The sequence below is a fragment of the Pristiophorus japonicus genome, chromosome 7 (assembly GCF_044704955.1).
Source record: "Pristiophorus japonicus isolate sPriJap1 chromosome 7, sPriJap1.hap1, whole genome shotgun sequence".
Lineage (NCBI taxonomy): Eukaryota > Metazoa > Chordata > Chondrichthyes > Pristiophoridae > Pristiophorus > Pristiophorus japonicus.
In genome coordinates this window covers 4,052,643-4,071,291 of record NC_091983.1, presented here as the reverse complement: position 1 = coordinate 4,071,291, position 18,649 = coordinate 4,052,643, and the positions used below count along the sequence as shown (strand labels likewise).

Sequence of the window (18,649 nt, the reverse complement as noted above, 5' to 3'; positions counted from 1 at the left end):
CCCTCCCTCCCCCTCTCCCAGTGCTGGGTGTGTCCCTGGGCTCTCCCTCTCCCAGTGCTGGGTGTGTCCCTCCCTCCCCCTCTCCCAGTGCTGGGTGTGTCCCTCCCTCCCTCTCTCCCAGTGCTGGGTGTGTCCCTGGGCTCCCCCTCTCCCAGTGCTGGGTGTGTCCCTGGGCTCTCCCTCTCCCAGTGCTGGGTGTGTCCCTGGGCTCCCCCCTCTCCCAGTGCTGGGTGTGTCCCTGGGCTCTCCCTCTCCCAGTGCTGGGTGTGTCGCTGGGTGTGTCCCTGGGTTCTCCCAGTGCTGGGTGTGTCCTTGGGCTCTCCCTCTCCCAGTGCTGGGTGTGTCCCTGGGCTCTCCCTCTCCCAGTGCTGGGTGTATCCCTGGGCTCTCCCTCTCCCAGTGCTGGGTGTGTCCCTGGGCCCCCCCTCACACCGCTTGGTGTATCCCTCCCTCCCCCTCTCACACCGCGTGATGTGTCCCTCCCTCCCCCTCTCCCAGTGCTGATGTGTCCCTCCCTCCCCCTCTCCCAGTGCTGGGTGTGTCCCTCCCTCCTCCTCTCCCAGTGCTGGGTGTGTCCCTCCCTCCCCCTCTCCCAGTGCTGGGTGTGTCCCTCCCTCCCCCTCTCCCAGTGCTGGGTGTGTCCCTGGGCTCCCCCTCTCCCAGTGCTGGGTGTGTCCCTGGGCTCTCCCTCTCCCAGTGCCGGGGGTGTCCCTGGGCTCTCCCTCTCCCAGTGCCGGGTGTGTCCCTGGGCTCTCCCTCTCCCAGTGCCGGGTGTGTCCCTGGGCTCTCCCTCTCCCAGTGCCGGGGGTGTCCCTGGGCTCTCCCTCTCCCAGTGCCGGGGGTGTCCCTGGGCTCTCCCTCTCCCAGTGCCGGGGGTGTCCCTGGGCTCTTCCTCTCCCAGTGCCGGGGGTGTCCCTGGGCTCTCCCTCTCCCAGTGCCGGGTTTGTCCCTGGGCTCTCCCTCTCCCAGTGCTGGGTGTGTCCCTGGGCTCTCCCTCTCCCAGTGCTGGGTGTGTCCCTGGGCTCTCCCTCTCCCAGTGCTGGGTTTGTCCCTGGGCTCTCCCTCTCCCAGTGCTGGGTGTGTCCCTGGGCCCCCCCTCACACCGCTTGGTGTATCCCTCCCTCCCCCTCTCACACCGCGTGATGTGTCCCTCCCTCCCCCTCTCCCAGTGCTGGGTGTGTCCCACCCTCCCCCTCTCCCAGTGCTGGGTGTGTCCCTCCCTCCCCCTCTCCCAGTGCTGGGTGTGTCCCTCCCTCCCCCTCTACCAGTGCTGGGTGTGTCCCTCCCTCCCCCTCTCCCAGTGCTGGGTGTGTCCCTCCCTCCCCCTCTCCCAGTGCTGGGTGTGTCCCTGGGCTCCCCCTCTCCCAGTGCTGGGTGTGTCCCTGGGCTCTCCCTCTCCCAGTGCCGGGGGTGTCCCTGGGCTCTCCCTCTCCCAGTGCCGGGTGTGTCCCTGGGCTCTCCCTCTCCCAGTGCCGGGGGTGTCCCTGGGCTCTCCCTCTCCCAGTGCCGGGGGTGTCCCTGGGCTCTCCCTCTCCCAGTGCCGGGGGTGTCCCTGGGCTCTCCCTCTCCCAGTGCCGGGGGTGTCCCTGGGCTCTTCCTCTCCCAGTGCCGGGGGTGTCCCTGGGCTCTCCCTCTCCCAGTGCCGGGTTTGTCCCTGGGCTCTCCCTCTCCCAGTGCTGGGTGTGTCCCTGGGCTCTCCCTCTCCCAGTGCTGGGTGTGTCCCTGGGCTCTCCCTCTCCCAGTGCTGGGTTTGTCCCTGGGCTCTCCCTCTCCCAGTGCTGGGTGTGTCCCTGGGCTCTCCCTCTCCCAGTGCTGGGTTTGTCCCTGGGCTCTCCCTCTCCCAGTGCTGGGTGTGTCCCTGGGCTCTCCCTCTCCCAGTGCTGGGTTTGTCCCTGGGCTCTCCCTCTCCCAGTTCCGGGTTTGTCCCTGGGCTCTCCCAGTGCTGGGTGTGTCCCTGGGCTCTCCCTCTCCCAGTGCTGGGTTTGTCCCTGGGCTCTCCCTCTCCCAGTGCTGGGTGTGTCCCTGGGCTCTCCCTCTCCCAGTGCTGGGTTTGTCCCTGGGCTCTCCCTCTCCCAGTTCCGGGTTTGTCCCTGGGCTCTCCCAGTGCTGGGTGTGTCCCTGGGCTCTCCCTCTCCCAGTGCTGGGTGTGCTCTCACTCTCCCCGCTGCTGCTCTCTTCATTCACACTGCCACTCGAGCTGGTCCTGGCCGATGGATCGGAGGCAGTGGACGCAACGTGTGGAGCCGGTTCCAGCCAATGATATTTGTCTGAGGCAGAGAGAGAGGCTGGGGGAGAGAAGAGGGAGAGAGTCTGGAGGGTGGGGGGGAGAGAAGAGGGAGAGAGTCTGGGGGGTGGGGGGAGAGAGAGAGAGAGAGTCTGGGGGGGTGGGGAGAGAGAGAGAATCTGGTTGGTGTGGGGAGAGAGAGTCTGGGTGGTGGGGGAGAGAGAGAGAGGCTGGGTGGGGGTAGAGAGGCTGGGGGGGGGGAGAGAGAGAGGCTGGGGGGGGAGAGAGAGAGGCTGGGGGGGGAGAGAGAGAGGCTGTGGGGGAGGGAGAGAGGCTGGGGGGAGAGAGAGAGAGAGGCTGGGGGGTGGAGAGAGAGGCTGAGGGGAGAGAGAGGCTGGGGGGAGGGAGAGAGAAGCTGCGGGGGGGGGGGGGGGCGGCGGGGAGAGAGAGGGGCTGGGGGGGAGAGAGAGAGAGAGGCTGGGGGGGGGAGAGAGAGAGGCTGGGGGGGGAGAGAGAGGGGCTGGGGGGGAGAGAGAGGGGCTGGGAGGGGAGAGAGAGGCTGGGGGGGGAGAGAGAGGGGCTGGGGGGGGAGAGAGAGGGGCTGGGAGGGGAGAGAGAGGCTGGGGGGGGAGAGAGAGAGAGGCTGGGTGGGGAGAGAGAGAGAGGCTGGGGAGGAGAGAGAGAGGCTGGGGGGAGAGAGAGAGAGTCTGGGGGGCGGGGAGAGAGAGAGAATCTGGTTGGTGGGGGGAGAGAGAGAGTCTGGGTGGTGGTGGGAGAGAGTGAGAGGTTGGGGGAAGAGAGAGAGAGGCTGGGTGGGGGAGAGAGAGGCTGGGTAGGGGGAGAGAGAGAGGCTGGGGGGAGGGAGAGGGGCTGTGGGGGGAGGGAGAGAGGCTGGGGGGAGAGAGAGAGGCTGGGGGGGGAGGGAGAGAGGCTGGGGGGGAGGGAGAGAGGTTGGGGGGGGAGAGAGAGAGAGGCTGGGTGGGGAGAGAGAGAGAGGCTGGGGAGGAGAGAGAGAGGCTGCGGAGGGGGGGCGGGGAGTGAGCGGCTGGGGGTGGATAGAGAGAGAGAGAGGGGCTGGGGGGGAGAGAGAGAGAGAGGCTGGGGGGGGAGAGAGAGGCTGCGGGGGGAGAGAGAGAGAGAGAGGCTGCGGGGGGGGGCGGGGAGAGAGAGGGGCTGGGGGGGAGAGAGAGAGAGGCTGCGGGGGGGGGGGCGGGAGAGAGAGGGGCTGGGGGGGGAGAGAGAGAGAGGCTGGTGGGGAGAGAGAGAGAGAGAGAGGCTGGGGGGGAGAGAGCGAATGCGGGGGAGTAGAGAGAGGCTGAGGGGAGAGAGAGCGACTGCGGGGGGGGAGAGAGAGAGGCTGGGGGGGAGAGAGAGAGAGGCTGGGGGGGAGAGAGAGAGAGAGAGAGAGGCTGGGGGGGGAGAGAGAGGCTGAGGGGAGAGAGAGCGACTGCGGGGGGGAGAGAGAGAGGCTGGGGGGGAGAGAGAGAGAGGCTGGGGGGGAGAGAGAGAGAGAGAGAGGCTGGGGGGGGAGAGAGCGAATGCGGGGGGGGAGAGAGAGGCTGAGGGGAGAGAGAGCGACTGCGGGGGGGGAGAGAGAGGCTGAGGGGAGAGAGAGCGACTGCGGGGGGGGGGAGAGAGAGGCTGAGGGGAGAGAGCGACTGCGGGGGGGGAGAGAGAGGGATGAGGGGAGAGAGCAACTGCGGGGGGGGGGAGAGAGGCTGAGGGGAGAGAGAGTGACTGCGGCGGGGGGGAGAGAGAGGCTGAGGAGAGAGAGTGACTGCGGGGGGGGAGAGAGAGGCTGAGGGGAGAGAGTGACTGCGGGGGGGGAGAGAGAGGCTGAGGGGAGAGAGCGACTGCGGGGGGGGAGAGAGAGGCTGAGGGGAGAGAGTGACTGCGGGGGGGGAGAGAGAGGCTGAGGGGAGAGAGAGTGACTGCGGGGGGGGGGAGAGAGAGGCTGAGGGGAGAGAGAGTGACTGCGGGGGGGGAGAGAGAGGCTGAGGAGAGAGAGCGACTGCGGGGGGGAAAGGGGTAACTCAGGGAAGACGGATCACATTCTTTCGACCCCCTACAAGGAACATTGTTGGAGTCAATGAAATCCAGAAGTCACGACACCGTCACTATTCCCTTCATACCCAATAAACCTGTTAACAATCCACACACAATGCCCCATGTATGGTGGGAGGGATGTACGGACTGGGGTAAGACACTTGTCTGGGGGAGGGATGTACGGACTGGGGTAAGACACTTGTCTGGGGGAGGGATGTACGGACTGGGGTAAGGCATGTTGCTGGGGGAGGGATGCACGGACTGGGCGAGGGATGTACGGACTGGGGTAAGACACTTATCTGGGGGAGGGATGTACGGACTGGGGTAAGACACTTATCTGGGGGAGGGATGTACGGACTGGGGTAAGACACTTTGTCTGGGGGAGGGATGTATGGACTGGGGTAAGGCATGTTGCTGGGGGAGGGATGTATGGACTGGGGTAAGGCACTTGTCTGGGGGAGGGATGTATGGACTGGGGTAAGACACTTTGGGGGAGGGATGTACGGACTGGGGTAAGGCACTTTGTCTGGGGGAGGGATGTATGGACTGGGGTAAGGCATGTTGCTGGGGGAGGGATGTATGGACTGGGGTAAGACACTTGTCTGGGGGAGGGATGTACGGACTGGGGTAAGACACTTTGTCTGGGGGAGGGATGTACGGACTGGGGTAAGACACTTTGTCTGGGGGAGGGATGTACGGACTGGGGTAAGGCACTTTGTCTGGGGGAGGGATGTACGGACTGGGGTAAGGCACTTTGTCTGGGGGAGGGATGTACGGACTGGGGTAAGGCACTTTGTCTGGGGGAGGGATGTACGGACTGGGGTAAGGCACTTTGTCTGGGGGAGGGATGTACAGACTGGGGTAAGGCACTTTGTCTGGGGGAGGGATGCACGGACTGGGGTAAGGCACTTTGTCTGGGGGAGGGATGTACGGACTGGGCGAGGGATGTACGGACTGGGGTAAGACACTGGTCTGGGGGAGGGATGTACGGACTGGGGTAAGACACTTTGTCTGGGGGAGGGATGTACGGACTGGGGTAAGGCACTTTGTCTGGGGGAGGGATGTACGGACTGGGCGAGGGATGTACGGACTGGGGTAAGACACTTGTCTGGGGGAGGGATGCACGGACTGGGGTAAGGCACTTTGTCTGGGGGAGGGATGTACGGACTGGGGTGAGGCACTTGGGCTGGGGGAGGGATGTACGGACTGGGGTAAGGCACTTGGGCTGGGGGAGGGATGTACGGACTGGGGTAAGGCACTTTGGCTGGGGGAGGGATGCACGGACTGGGGTAAGGCATGTTGCTGGGGGAGGGATGTACGGACTGGGGTAAGGCACTTTGGCTGGGGGAGGGATGCACGGACTGGGGTAAGGCATGTTGCTGGGGGAGGGATGTACGGACTGGGGTAAGGCACTTTGGCTGGGGGAGGGATGCACGGACTGGGGTAAGGCATGTTGCTGGGGGAGGGATGTACGGACTGGGGTAAGGCACTTGGGCTGGGGGAGGGATGTACGGACTGGGGTAAGGCATGTTGCTGGGGGAGGGATGTACGGACTGGGGTAAGGCACTTTGTCTGGGGGAGGGATGTACGGACTGGGGTAAGGCACTTGGGCTGGGGGAGGGATGTACGGACTGGGGTAAGGCATGTTGCTGGGGGAGGGATGTACAGACTGGGGTAAGGCACTTGGGCTGGGGGAGGGATGTACGGACTGGGGTAAGGCACTTGGGCTGGGGGAGGAATGTACGGACTGGGGTAAGGCATGTTGCTGGGGGAGGGATGCACGGACTGGGGTAAGGCACTTGGGCTGGGGGAGGAATGTACTGGGACTGGGGTAAGGCACTTTGGCTGGGGAAGGGATGTACGGACTGGGGTAAGGCATGTTGCTGGGGGAGGGATGTACGGACTGGGGTAAGGCACTTTGGCTGGCCCTTGCTGTCTTCTGGAGAGCTCTGTCCTCTGTCGTTTCCGGAAGTCAAAGTGGATTAAGTTACAATTTGTAAAGTCAGCGAGACCTTGGCCTGGTTGGTTCCAGTTCCACATTCTTGTGAAATTTCAGGGTGCGGCTTATCCTCCAAGGGGACCAATCACAGTCAAAGGATGGAGCATGGTGGCCATTTTTGCAGTACAAATAAGCGCATCCTTAAATCAAAGCTATATATTTATATCTGCGCTATTAATTCATCTATTTTGTTGTGAATGCTTCGTGCATTGAGATATAGTGCCTTCAGCTTTTACTATTTTCTATTTTTCCCTGGTATCACTTTTGTCACTAATGGCATTTTACCTTTATTAATATTTCTGTCCCTTCCTGACCCATTCTGCTTATCTTTACCCAGATCACTACTCTGCTCTATAGCCTAGACATTTCTCTTATTGCTTTTGAACCTACCCTTTCCTGAATTCTCCCACTCAGTTGGTACCACTCTCACTCTGAGTCAGAAGGTTGAGAGTTCAAATCCCACTCTGGGGACCTGAGCACACAAGTCTAGGCTGACAGTCCAGTGCAGTGTTGATGGAGTGCTGCAGTGTCGGAGGTGCCATCTCTCAGATGAGACGTCTGTCTTCTAAGGTGGATGTTAAATATTGCACGGCACTATTTTGAAGAAGAGAAAGTGAGTTATCCTCGATGTCCTGGCCAATATTTATCCCTCAATCGACATCACAAAAATAGATTATCTGGTCATTATCACACTGCTGTTTACATAAGAACATAAGAAATAGGATCAGGAGTAGGCCATAAGACCCCTTGAGCCTGCTCCGCCATTCAATATCATGGCTGATCTGACCATGAACTCAGCTCCACTTCCCTGCCCGCTCCCCACAACCGCTTATCCCTTTATCGTTTAAGAAACTGTCTATTTCTGTCTTAAATGTATTTTATGTCCCAGCTTCCACAGCTCTCTGAGGCAGCGAATTCCAGACTCACAACCCTCTGAGAGAAGAAATTCCTCCTCATCTCGGTTCTAAATGGGTGGCCCCTTATCCTAAGACCATGCCCTCTAGTTCTAGTCTCCCCCACCAGTGGAAACATCCTCTCTGCATCCACCTTGTCAAGCCCCCTCATAATCTTATACGTTTCGATAAGATCTCCTCTCATTCTTCTGAATTCCAATGAGTAGCGGCCCAACCTCCTCAACCTTTCCTCATAAGTCAACCCGCCTCATCTCCGGAATCAACCTAGTGAACCTTCTCTGAACTGCCTCCAAAGCAAGAATATCCTTTTGTATATATGGAAACCAAAACTGCACGCAGTATTCCAGGTGTGGCCTCACCAATACCCTGCACAACTGTAACAAGACTTCCCTGCTTTTATACTCCATCCCCTTTGCAATACAGGCCAAGATTCCATTGGCCTTCCTGCTCACTTGCTGTACCTGCATACTATCCTTTTATGTTTCACAAGTACCCCCAGGTCCCGCTGTACTGCAGCACATTGCAATCTTTCTCTATTTAAATAATAACTTGCTCTTTGATTTTTTTCTGCCAAAGTGCATGACCTCACACTTTCCAACATTATACTCCATCTGCCAAATTCTTGCCCACTCACTTAGCCTGTCTATGTAATCCTGCAGCCTCTTTATGTCCTCCTCACACATTACCCTTCCTCCCACCTTTGTATCATCAGCAAAGTTACACTCAGTCCCCTCTTCCAAGTCGTTAATATAGATTGTAAATAGTTGGGGTCCCAGCACTGATCCCTGCGGCATCCCAATAGTTACTGATTGCCAACCAGAGAATGAACCGGAAAATGACCCATTTATACCGACTCTCTGTTTTCTGTTTGTCAGCCAATCTTCTATCCATGCCAATATATTACCTCCAACCCCGTGAACTTTTATCTTGTGTGGCACCTTGTCAAATGCCTTCTGGAAGTCCAAATACATCACATCCACTGGTTCCCCTTTATCCACCCTGTTCGTTACATCCTCAAAGAATTGCAGCAAGTTTGTCAAACATGACTTCCCCTTCATAACTCCATGCTGACTTTGCCTGACCAAATTTTGCTTTTCCAAATGTCCTGTTACTATTTCTTTAATAATGGACTCCAACATTTTCCCAACTACAGATGTTAGGCTAACTGGTCTATAGTTTCCTGCTTTTTGTCTGCCCCTTTTTTGAATAGTGGCATTACATTTGCAGTTTTCCAATCTGCTGGGACTTCCCCAGAATCCAGGGAATTTTGATAAATTACAACCACTATCTCTGCAGCCACTTCTTTTAAGACCCTAGGATGTAAGCCATCAGGTCGCGGGGACTTGTCCGCCTTTAGTCCCATTATTTTACCGAGTACTACTTCATTAATGATAGTGATTGTAATAGTGAACTGCTGCCTTGGCTGAGATCCACTAACCGCCCAGATCAAGACTCGAACTTCGGCCCTTCCCAGTCAGTAGTGCAGAGTGTTCTAAAATTTGGCGGGTTGGGGGAAGGTTAGAACAGAATATTTTGAAAGAAATGTTACTCCACCTTTAAACAAAACCTTCGTCACACTGCAAAATTCTGAAGTCTTTCCAAATTAAAGAAGCAAGTCAAATGGATCATCAAAAACAGTGAAACATTTTAGAAAGGCTCCAGTCACTGAAATATACAGCTTTACAATCACTGCACATACAGAAGGGAGCGACTGTTAATGGGAGCTCTGTTAGTAAAGTCCTCCGACACTGGAAGAAAACTAGACTGTCCCTTTAACTATAAATATTAATCTCCCCCCTACCCGCAGTTTATTAATCTCCCGCTCCCGCCCACCCGCAGTATTTGGCTGTTGTTTTATTGCAGGCGTTGCTCACAGAACCGAGCCTGGAAACACAGAGCGAGCAATTATGGGCCTCGCTGGGCGCTGGGTGCGGGAGGCTCTGTTTGTTGCAGCAGTTTGCGCTGGAGTGGGGATGGAGGAGAAGCTGCTGGGTTTCACCCCCAATACTTCTGGGCCCAGTGGGAGCAATAATTGCCCAGTGGGCCTGTCCGGGGAGGTGGGTTCTGGGCCCAGTGAGACCTATAATTGCCCAGTGGGCCTGTCCAGGGAGGTGGGTTCTGGGCCCAGTGAGACCAATAATTGCCCAGTGGGCCTGTCCAGGGAGGTGGGTTCTGGGCCCAGTGAGACCAATAATTGCCCAGTGGGCCTGTCCAGGGAGGTGGGTTCTGGGCCCAGTGAGACCAATAATTGCCCAGTGGGCCTGTCCAGGGAGGTGGGTTCTGGGCCCAGTGAGACCAATAATTGCCCAGTGGGCCTGTCCGGGGAGGTGGGTTCTGGGGGAGATTAGATTGTTAAACACACCCTGTCCGCACAGTGTAAAAGAATTGTTTTAGGAACAGGTATTTCTGTAGAGACTTTTAATCCAATTTACATATACAGATTTTTTATTCATTCTTGAGATATGGGCTTCACGGTAAGGTCAGCATATATTGCCAAGCCCCAGTTGCCCTTGAGAAGGTGGTGGTGAGCCGCCGCCTTGAACCGCTGCAGTCCGTGTGGTGAAGGTGCTCCCACAGTGCTCTTAGGGAGGGAGTTTCAGGATTGTGACCCAGCGACGATGAAGGAATGGTGATTATATGTCCCAGTCAGGATGGTGCGTGACTTGGAGGGGACCTTGGAGATGATGGTGCTCCCATGCAACAGCTGCCCTTGCCCTCGGTGGAAATTGCATGTTTTGTATGTTCTGTCAAAGTTCTGGTCGAGTTGCAGATGTATAAGAACATAACATAAGAACATAAGAAATGGGAGCAGGAGTAGGCCATACGGCCCCTTGAGGCTGCTCCGCCATTTAATACGATCATGGCTGATCCGATCATGGACTCAGCTCCACTTCCCTGCCCGCTCCCCATAACCCCCTATCCCCTTATCGGTTAAGAAACTGTCTATCTCAGTCTTAAATCTACTCAATGTCCCAGCTTCCACAGCTCTCTGAGGCAGCGAATTCCACAGATTTACAACCCTCTGAGAGAAGAAATTTCTCCTCATCTCAGTTTTAAATGGGCGGCCCCTTATTCTAAGATCATGCCCTCTAGTTCTAGTCTCCCCTATCAGTGGAAACAACCTCTCTGCATCCACTGTGTCAATCCACCTCATAATCTTATACTTTTCAATAAGATCACCTCTCATTCTTTTGAATTCCAACGTCCAACCTCTCTCTCTCCTCGCATAAAGGCCAGAGTCTGGTGTAGGGCCAGCTGACAGTTAGTGAACCAGTTGGGTTTTTACGATAATCCGGCAGCTTTGATCATCACCTTTGTCTAGTGCCGGCCCCACAAATGACCAGATTCATTAAGCTCAATTTCACAACCTATCTTTGTTTTTTTGTGGGTTCTTTCTCATGCTCCTTTTTCCTGTTTAAAATTAATTTTGCAGGGTATTAGAAGGGGGAGGATTAGCAGACTGGAAGCTCAAACCAAACATCACATCAAGATCTGACAGAGTCACTCGATTCATCGGCCTGTGAACATGGAAGCAAAAAGCCCCGTTCACAGTGGGGAGAAACGGTACACATGTTTACCTGCTCCGAGTGTGGGAAGGGATTCACACAGTCATCCACCCTGCTGAGACACCAGCGAGTTCACACTGGGGAGAGACCTTTTAAATGCCCGAATTCAGGAAGTGTTTATAAAAGTCCTGGGGAACTGAGCTGCCATCAACGTGTTGACATGGGGGAGAGACCGTTCAGGTACTCTCATTGTGACACTGGATTCAGGCATTCATCTGAACTCATTGTACACCAGTGCACTCACACTGGGGAGAGCCCATTCACCTGCTCTGTATGTGAGGGGGGGGGCTTCACTACCTCATCCAACCTGTTGAAACACCAGCGAGTTCACACTGGGGAGTGGCCGTTCACCTGCTGCGAGTGTGGGAAGGGATTCACCTGTTCATCCAACCTGCTGATACACCAGCGAGTTCACACTGGGGAGAGGCCGTTCACTTGCTGCGAGTGTGGGAAGGGATTCACCTGTTCATCCAACCTGCTGATACACCAGCGAGTTCACACTGGGGAGTGGCCGTTCACCTGCTGCGAGTGTGGGAAGGGATTCACCTGTTCATCCAACCTGCTGATACACCAGCGAGTTCACACTGGGGAGTGGCCGTTCACTTGCTGCGAGTGTGGGAAGGGATTCACCTGTTCATCCAACCTGCTGATACACCAGCGAGTTCACAAGTGACTGCAGGGGTTGGATTCTGCTGTTATTGGTGCTGTTAATCACATCCTGGAATGAACCATGTTCGTTCTTACAGTTGGGGTTTGTTTCTGCTGATGTTAATAATCCTATAACTGGGCTAGAGTTTAATATTCTGGATAAATCAGCTTTGTTTTAAACACATTGCTGTGGATTTTTGTCTTTCCCACCTCAGTGTTTAGCAACACCTGGCTAGAGCTGAGAAAGGACAATCTGGTGGGAGGATCGTACAGGGGGGAGCAGAACTTCAGCCTGGACACAGTCCGTCAGGGCCACACTGAGAGGGGCTAACTGCTCTTTGGTCTTTCTCGTCTCTCTTCACTGACAGCAAAGTTGCCGTGTGGGTTAATCTCGCGGCCTGTAAGATGTGTCCCAGCTGCTCTCTTCCATGGTTCAGAGCTCTGAAGCACGAAACAGAAGGCTTCTTTAGAAATGAACCCCAGTGCTTTGTTGCTTTTATCATGGCTGTATTAACCTGCATTGCTACTTTGTGATTTGTGTATCTGTACCCCTCGATCCCTTTGCTCCTCTGCCCCATTTGACTTATATTCCAAGTAGTGTCTGGCCTTCTTATTCTTCTTAACAAAACATAGCACCTTCGAGTGATTTATACTGAAATTCATTTGATAATTACACGCCCATTGTACAAGTTTATTAATGTCTTCTTGCATTTTGTCACAGTCTTGCTCAGTGTTAACCCTACCTCCTAATTTGGTTTCATCGACAAATTTTGAAATTGTACTTCCGATTCCTGAAGCCAAATTGTTTATGTAAATGGTGACCAACAGTGGTCCCAGCACCGATTCCTGTGGAACACCACTTCTCATCATTTGCCAGTCTGAGTAGCTACTGCTAACCGTTACTCTTTATTTTCTGTTTTGTAACCAGCTGGTAAGTGTGTAAGATCTACAAGATGACCAAGCTCAGGCCGTGTGGAGTGAAGGGCCAAGCAGCAGAATGGATGGAAAGATGGCTACAACACAGAAATCAAAGGATTGCAGTTCAGGGAGATTTGAGGCATTACTAATGGTATTTCTCACCTCTTTCCCACTTATTAAAGTCATTAACAGCCTCTCGATTAGTCACACAAAGAAATGAGGCCACATAAGTTTCCGTCAGGACTAGATTCCTGAACTTAAAGAAAGGTAACTTCGATGGTTTGAGATGTGAATTGGCTAGGATAGACAAGAATTATACTGAAAGGGTTGATGGTGGATAGGCAATTGCAGACATTTAAAGATCACATGGATGAACTTCAACAATTGTACATTCCTGTCTGGCGTAAAAGTAAAACGGGGAAGGTGGCTCAACTGTGGCTTACAAGGGAAATTAGGGATAATGTTAAATCCAAGGAAGAGGCATATAAATTGGCTAAAATAAAGCAGCAAACCTGAGGACTGGGAGAAATTGAGAATTCAACAGAGGAGGACAAAGGGTTTTATTAGGAGGGGAAAAATAGAGTCTGAGAGTAAGCTTGCAGGGAACATAAAAACTGACTGCAAAAGCTTCAATAGATATGTAAAGAGAAAAAGATTAGTGAAGACAAATATAGGTCTCTTGCAGTCAGAATCAGGTGAATTTATAATGGGGATCAAAGAAAAGGCAGACCAAATGAACAAATACTTTAGTTCTGTCTTCACGAAGGAAGACACAAATAAACTTCCGGAAATACTAGGTAACGAGGGTCTAGTGAGAAGGAGGAACTGAGGGAAATCCTTATTAATCAGGAAATTGTGTTCAGGAAATTGATGGGATTGAAGGCCAATAAGTCCCCAGGGCCTGATAGTCTGCATCGTACAGTACTTAAGGAAGTGGCCCTAGAAATAGTGGATGCATCGTGGTCATTTTCCAACATTCTATAGACTCTGGATCAGTTCCTATGGATTGGAGGGTAGCTAATGTAACACCACTTTTTAAAAAAGGAGGGAGAGAAAACAGGGAATTATAGACTGGTTAGCCTGACATCAGTGGTGGGGAAAATGTTGGAATCAATTATTAAAGATGAAATAGCAGCGCACTTGGAAAGCAGTGTCAGGATCGGTCCAAGTCAGCATGGATTTACGAAAGGGAAATCATGCTTGACAAATCTTCTAGAATTTTTTGAGGATGTAATTAGTAGAGTGGACAATGGGGAGCCAGCGGATGTGGTGTATTTAGACTTTCAAAAGGCTTTTGACAAGGTCCCACACAAGAGATTAGTGTGCAAAATTATTGGGGGTAATGTACTGACGTGGATAGAGAACTGGTTGGCAGACAGGAAATAAAGAGTAGGAATAAACAGGTCCTTTTCAGAATGGCAGGCAGTGACTAGTGGGGTACTGCAAGGTTCAATACTGGCTTACCTCTTATCCTTAGACTGTGTCCCCTGGTTCTGGACTTCCCCAACATCGGAGACATTCTTCCTGCATCTAACCTGTCCAGTCCCGTCAGAATTTTATATGTTTCTATGAGATCCCCTCTCATTCTTCTAAACTCCAGGGAATACAGGCCCAGTCGATCCAGTCTCTCCTGATATGTCAGTCCTGCCATCCCGGGAATCAGTCTGGTGAACCTTCGCTGCACTCCCTCAATAGCAAGAACGTCCTTCCTCAGATTAGGAGACCAAAACTGAACACAATACTCCAGGTGAGGCCTCACCAAGCCCCTGTATAACTGCAGTAAGACCTCCCTGCTCCTATACTCAAATCCCCTCGCTATGAAGGCCAACATACCATTTGCCTTCTTCACTGCCTGCTGTACCTGCATGCCAACTTTCAATGACTGATGTACCATGACACCCAGGTCTCGCTGCACCTCCCCTTTTCCTAATCTGCCATCATTCAGATAATATTCTGCCTTCATGTTTTTGCCACCGAAGTGGATAACCTCACATTTATCCACATTATACTGCATCTGCCATGCATTTGCCCACTCACCTAACCTGTCCAAGTCACCCTGCAGCCTCTTAACATCCTCCTCACAGCTCACACTGCCACCCAGCTAAATGTCATCTGAAAACTTGGAGATATTACACTCAATTCCTTCATCTAAATCATTAATGTATATTGTAAATAGCTAGGGTCCCAGCACTGAGCCCTGCGGCACCCCACTAGTCACTGTCTGCCATTCTGAAAAGGACCCATTTATCCCGACTCTCTGCTTCCTGTCTGCCAACCAGTTCTCTATCCACGTCAATACATTACCCCCAATACCAGGTGCTTTAATGTTGCACACCAATCTCTTGTGTGGGACCTTGTCAAAAGCCTTTTGAAAGTCCAACTACACCACATACACTGGTTCTCCCTTGTCCACTCTACTAGTTACATCCTCAAAAAATTCTAGAAGATTTGTCAAGCATGATTTCCCTTTCATAAATCCATGCTGACTTGGATCGATCCTGTCACTGCTTTCAAAATGTGCTGCTATTTCATCTTTAACAATTGATTCCAACATTTTCCCCACTACTGATGTCAGGCTAACGGGTCTATAATTCCCCGTTTTATCTCTCCCTCCTTTTTTAAAAAGTGGTGTAACATTAGCTACCCTCCAGTCCATAGGAATTGATCCAGAGTTGATAGACTGTGGAAAATGATCACTAATGCATCTTCTATTTGTAGGGCCACTTCCTTATGTACTCTGGGATGCAGACTATCAGGGCCCGTGGATTTATTGGCCTTCAATCCCATCAATTTCCCTAATACCATTTCCTGACTAATAAGGATTTCCTTCAGTTCCTCCTTCTCACTAGACCCTCGGTCCCCTAGTATTTCCGGAAGGTTATTTGTGTCTTCCTTCGTGAAGACAGAACCAAAGTATTTGTTCAATTGGTCTGCTATTTCTTTGTTCCCCATTATAAATTCACCTGATTCTGACTGCAAGGGACCTATGTTTGTCTTCACTAATCTTTTTCTCTTCACATATCTATAGAAGCTTTTGCAGTCAGTTTTTATGTTCCTGGCAAGCTTCCTCTCATACTCTATTTTTCCCCTCCTAATTAAACCCTTTGTCCTCCTCTGCTGAATTCTAAATTTCTCCCAGTACTCAGGTTTGCTGCTTTTTCTGACCAATTTATATGCCTCTTCCTTGGATTTAACACTATCCCTAATTTCCCTTGTTAGCCACAGTTGAGCCACCTTCCCCGTTTTATTTTTACGCCAGACAGGGATGTACAATTGTTGAAGTTCACCCATGTGTTCTTTAAATGTTTGCCATTGCTTATCCACCATCAGCCCTTTAAGTATCATTCGCCAGTCTATTCTAGTCAATTCACATCTCATACCATCGAAGTTACCTTTCCTTAAGTTCAGGACCCATATCCATATCCACAGATGCACTTGCACATTGAGTCAAGCATTTCACAATGTCTTCCATCAGGACTATGTATTTCAGTCGTTGTATCCGAATAACCTGCTCTGGTCGAGTTTATTCCTCATTCAGGTCGGGTATCGGTTTTGCTTGCGGCCGATGGCCTTCTCATTCCCTTCTTGGATAGTGTCTATCATTGTCCCATTGATGGTTTCTTCTTTCAGTTCAGGGTTTATAACGTACCCATTTAAATGTGTCTCGTCAAGCGGGGTAAAGCAGAAGTCAGTATTCATGATGGCACCTGAGGTATCTCGTCCTTTTGTGACCGTCATCTCAGTCGCCATTGTGCTCATACACCATTCCCCATTTCCTCGTGGAACAGCGGTGGTTTCATAGTCCCGTGCTGCTGGGGGAAGGGGGAGGCGGTGGTGATACTCAAGGTGCACCGTCAATTTGGCCATATCCACAGTCATCTTTTATCATTCGTAGTGGATCGCGACATAAAACAACTTGGTTATTTTGATAACAATCATCTATGCTGAGACTCTTAATACTGTTGTTCTCTTTAATTACATATCTGGATAGGTCATGGTAACGCATGCGAGTTTGATTTCTTATTTCCCCTATATTGTCTGTTTGGTATAGGGGATCTCCCTTTGTTGCATCATACTGTGGTATGGATCGTACAAAACCTATTATATTTAAATATCCGGTTACACATCTGACCTTTGGGACCCAAGCATGACTGTTTCTCCGCACCTCGCAGGCATGTCATGTTTTTGTCCAAAGTCTAGCTGGTCACTACATCAAGTGTTATCCAATCCTGCACCTTTCCATTCTGAAGCTGCTCGAAGTTATGTTGTACACCACTGAGTAACCATGCTCCATATCCTGTTCATACTAGTTTCTTTCCTCTCTATTTATCAAATTTATAGTTCTGACGCGGTCTCGCAACATGTGGGCCACTTGTAATAATTCACTCTCCATGCCACTACCCAGTTGTGCCAGCACTTCACTGTGGTCACAATGAAAGTCCGGTTTTCATTGGTTAATTACCCTCAATAATCCAATTAAACCAATATCGTTTTCATAGCCAATATGTTATTAACTAAACACAATACAGAGCAGATGAAATAGAATAAAATAGCATCCAGTAAGTGGGGTCAGTTTCCATTTTCTCCTTTCTGCAGATGTCTTTCCAATGAACTGTAAAAATACTGAATTAGTTTTTGTATCAAACAAACATTTTTCGCAGAAGGCTTGTAACTCTGAGAAATTGGTCATTTAAACTGCACACGGCAATCGCCATTTTTTTGTACTCCAATTAAAACGTTCAATTTGTTTTTCTTTTAGCAACTGTAACTTCCAAGGTTGAGGTGTTATCTTTGTTAAACAAATCCATCCTTTGTGCATTCCATGTCCGAAAAGTGGAGGAGCTAAAACAGAGATACAAAAAATACTGAATTTCTCTTTTAGAAGACTGGCTTTCAGACAAATGAAAAATTCATTAACTCCCACCTCAAATGTTCCGCAGTCAAGAAAACTTCCACACGAATACTTTCATTAAAAGACAGATATTCACACCAACTTTTCATTCAACACAGCTTATTCTATGTTTAGCTGAAGCTTCTGTGTCGGTTTTATTTTCAGCAACTTATTTCTTGTCTGGGTACTCCTCTACTAGATTTCATGTACTGTTTCCAAGGCCTTGGACCCCTCTAATGTCTAGCCGGACTAACAATACTGCTTGCCTCCCTAATCTGGTTTCTCCGCAACTTAAGTGTCGGTTTTATTTTTCTTCTTTCCTGGTAGCATTTATACCCGGGACCCTTCTGGTCCATATATCAGAGACTCCCCTGGGCTCCATTCCACCTCACTGGCCAGTTATTCCTAACGATCCTGGGGTTGGCACCCACCACCCCTTTAGGTTGTATTAATTCTTGTTTGCAACACGCACGATCAATACAGGTTTCTCCCTGTTATTACCGTGTCACTTGTCACGCTTCAGGACATACACCTATCTTACCTCGGTTTTTGTCCTTCTGTGGTTCGCTATAACTTAGTTCTTTATACAGATTACCTCCTCTTAGTTCTCTATACACATCGTCCTGGTCAGAGTGTCTGTACCCTCTTCACAGCACCAATTGTTGGGGTAAAAAGAAGGCTTCTCTTCATCAAGGTGCTCTCCCTGATAGAAGGAACCGACACCCACCCATATCACTGCCCATATAGCGACCATGGAATCACTCAGACAAAACCTCAGTTCAACATTGTGACATGGTTTTGGAATTGATTGTGGGATGGGAGACAGAGATTAGGGTAAAGGGAACGTACTGTGATTGTGGGATGGGAGACAGAGATTAGGGTAAAGGGAACGTACTGTGATTGTGGGGTGGGAGACAGAGATTAGGGTAAAGGGAACGTACTGTGATTGTGGGGTGGGAGACAGAGATTAGGGTAAAGGGAACATACTGTGATTGTGGGGTGGGAGACAGAGATTAGGGTAAAGGGAACATACTGTGATTGTGGGATGGGAGACAGAGATTAGGGTAAAGGGAACGTATTGTGATTGTGGGGTGGGAGACAGAGATTAGGGTAAAGGGAACATACTGTGATTGTGGGATGGGAGACAGAGATTAGGGTAAAGGGAACATACTGTGATTGTGGGATGGGAGACAGAGATTAGGGTAAAGGGAACGTACTGTGATTGTGGGGGGTAGGTGACAGAGATTAGGTAAAAGGGAACATAGAAAGATAGAAAATAGGAGCCTGCACCACCATTCAATATTGAAGGGTTAGTGCAAAATTGCTGTGCTTTCGAAAATGTACTATGACAGAATGAGATAAGCAATTGTGAAAAGGTCACAAGACGATGAGCAAGAAAGAAAGCAATCACACCAGACGCTGGCCGAAGATGAGGAAGTAAAC

At 51.4% G+C, this 18,649-nt stretch overlaps 1 protein-coding gene across 1 annotated transcript in view; it reads left to right on the top strand.

The window, feature by feature from the left end:
• The window catches only part of LOC139266995 (zinc finger protein 271-like), a 57,599-nt gene extending 46,177 nt beyond the window's left edge, over positions 1-11,422 (top strand). The window contains exon 3 of the mRNA XM_070884628.1: positions 10,985-11,422. Coding sequence (XP_070740729.1) covers positions 10,985-11,422 — 438 coding nt within the window. The remainder of the gene's footprint in view (positions 1-10,984) is intronic.
• The last annotated feature ends 7,227 nt before the right edge of the window (positions 11,423-18,649 follow it).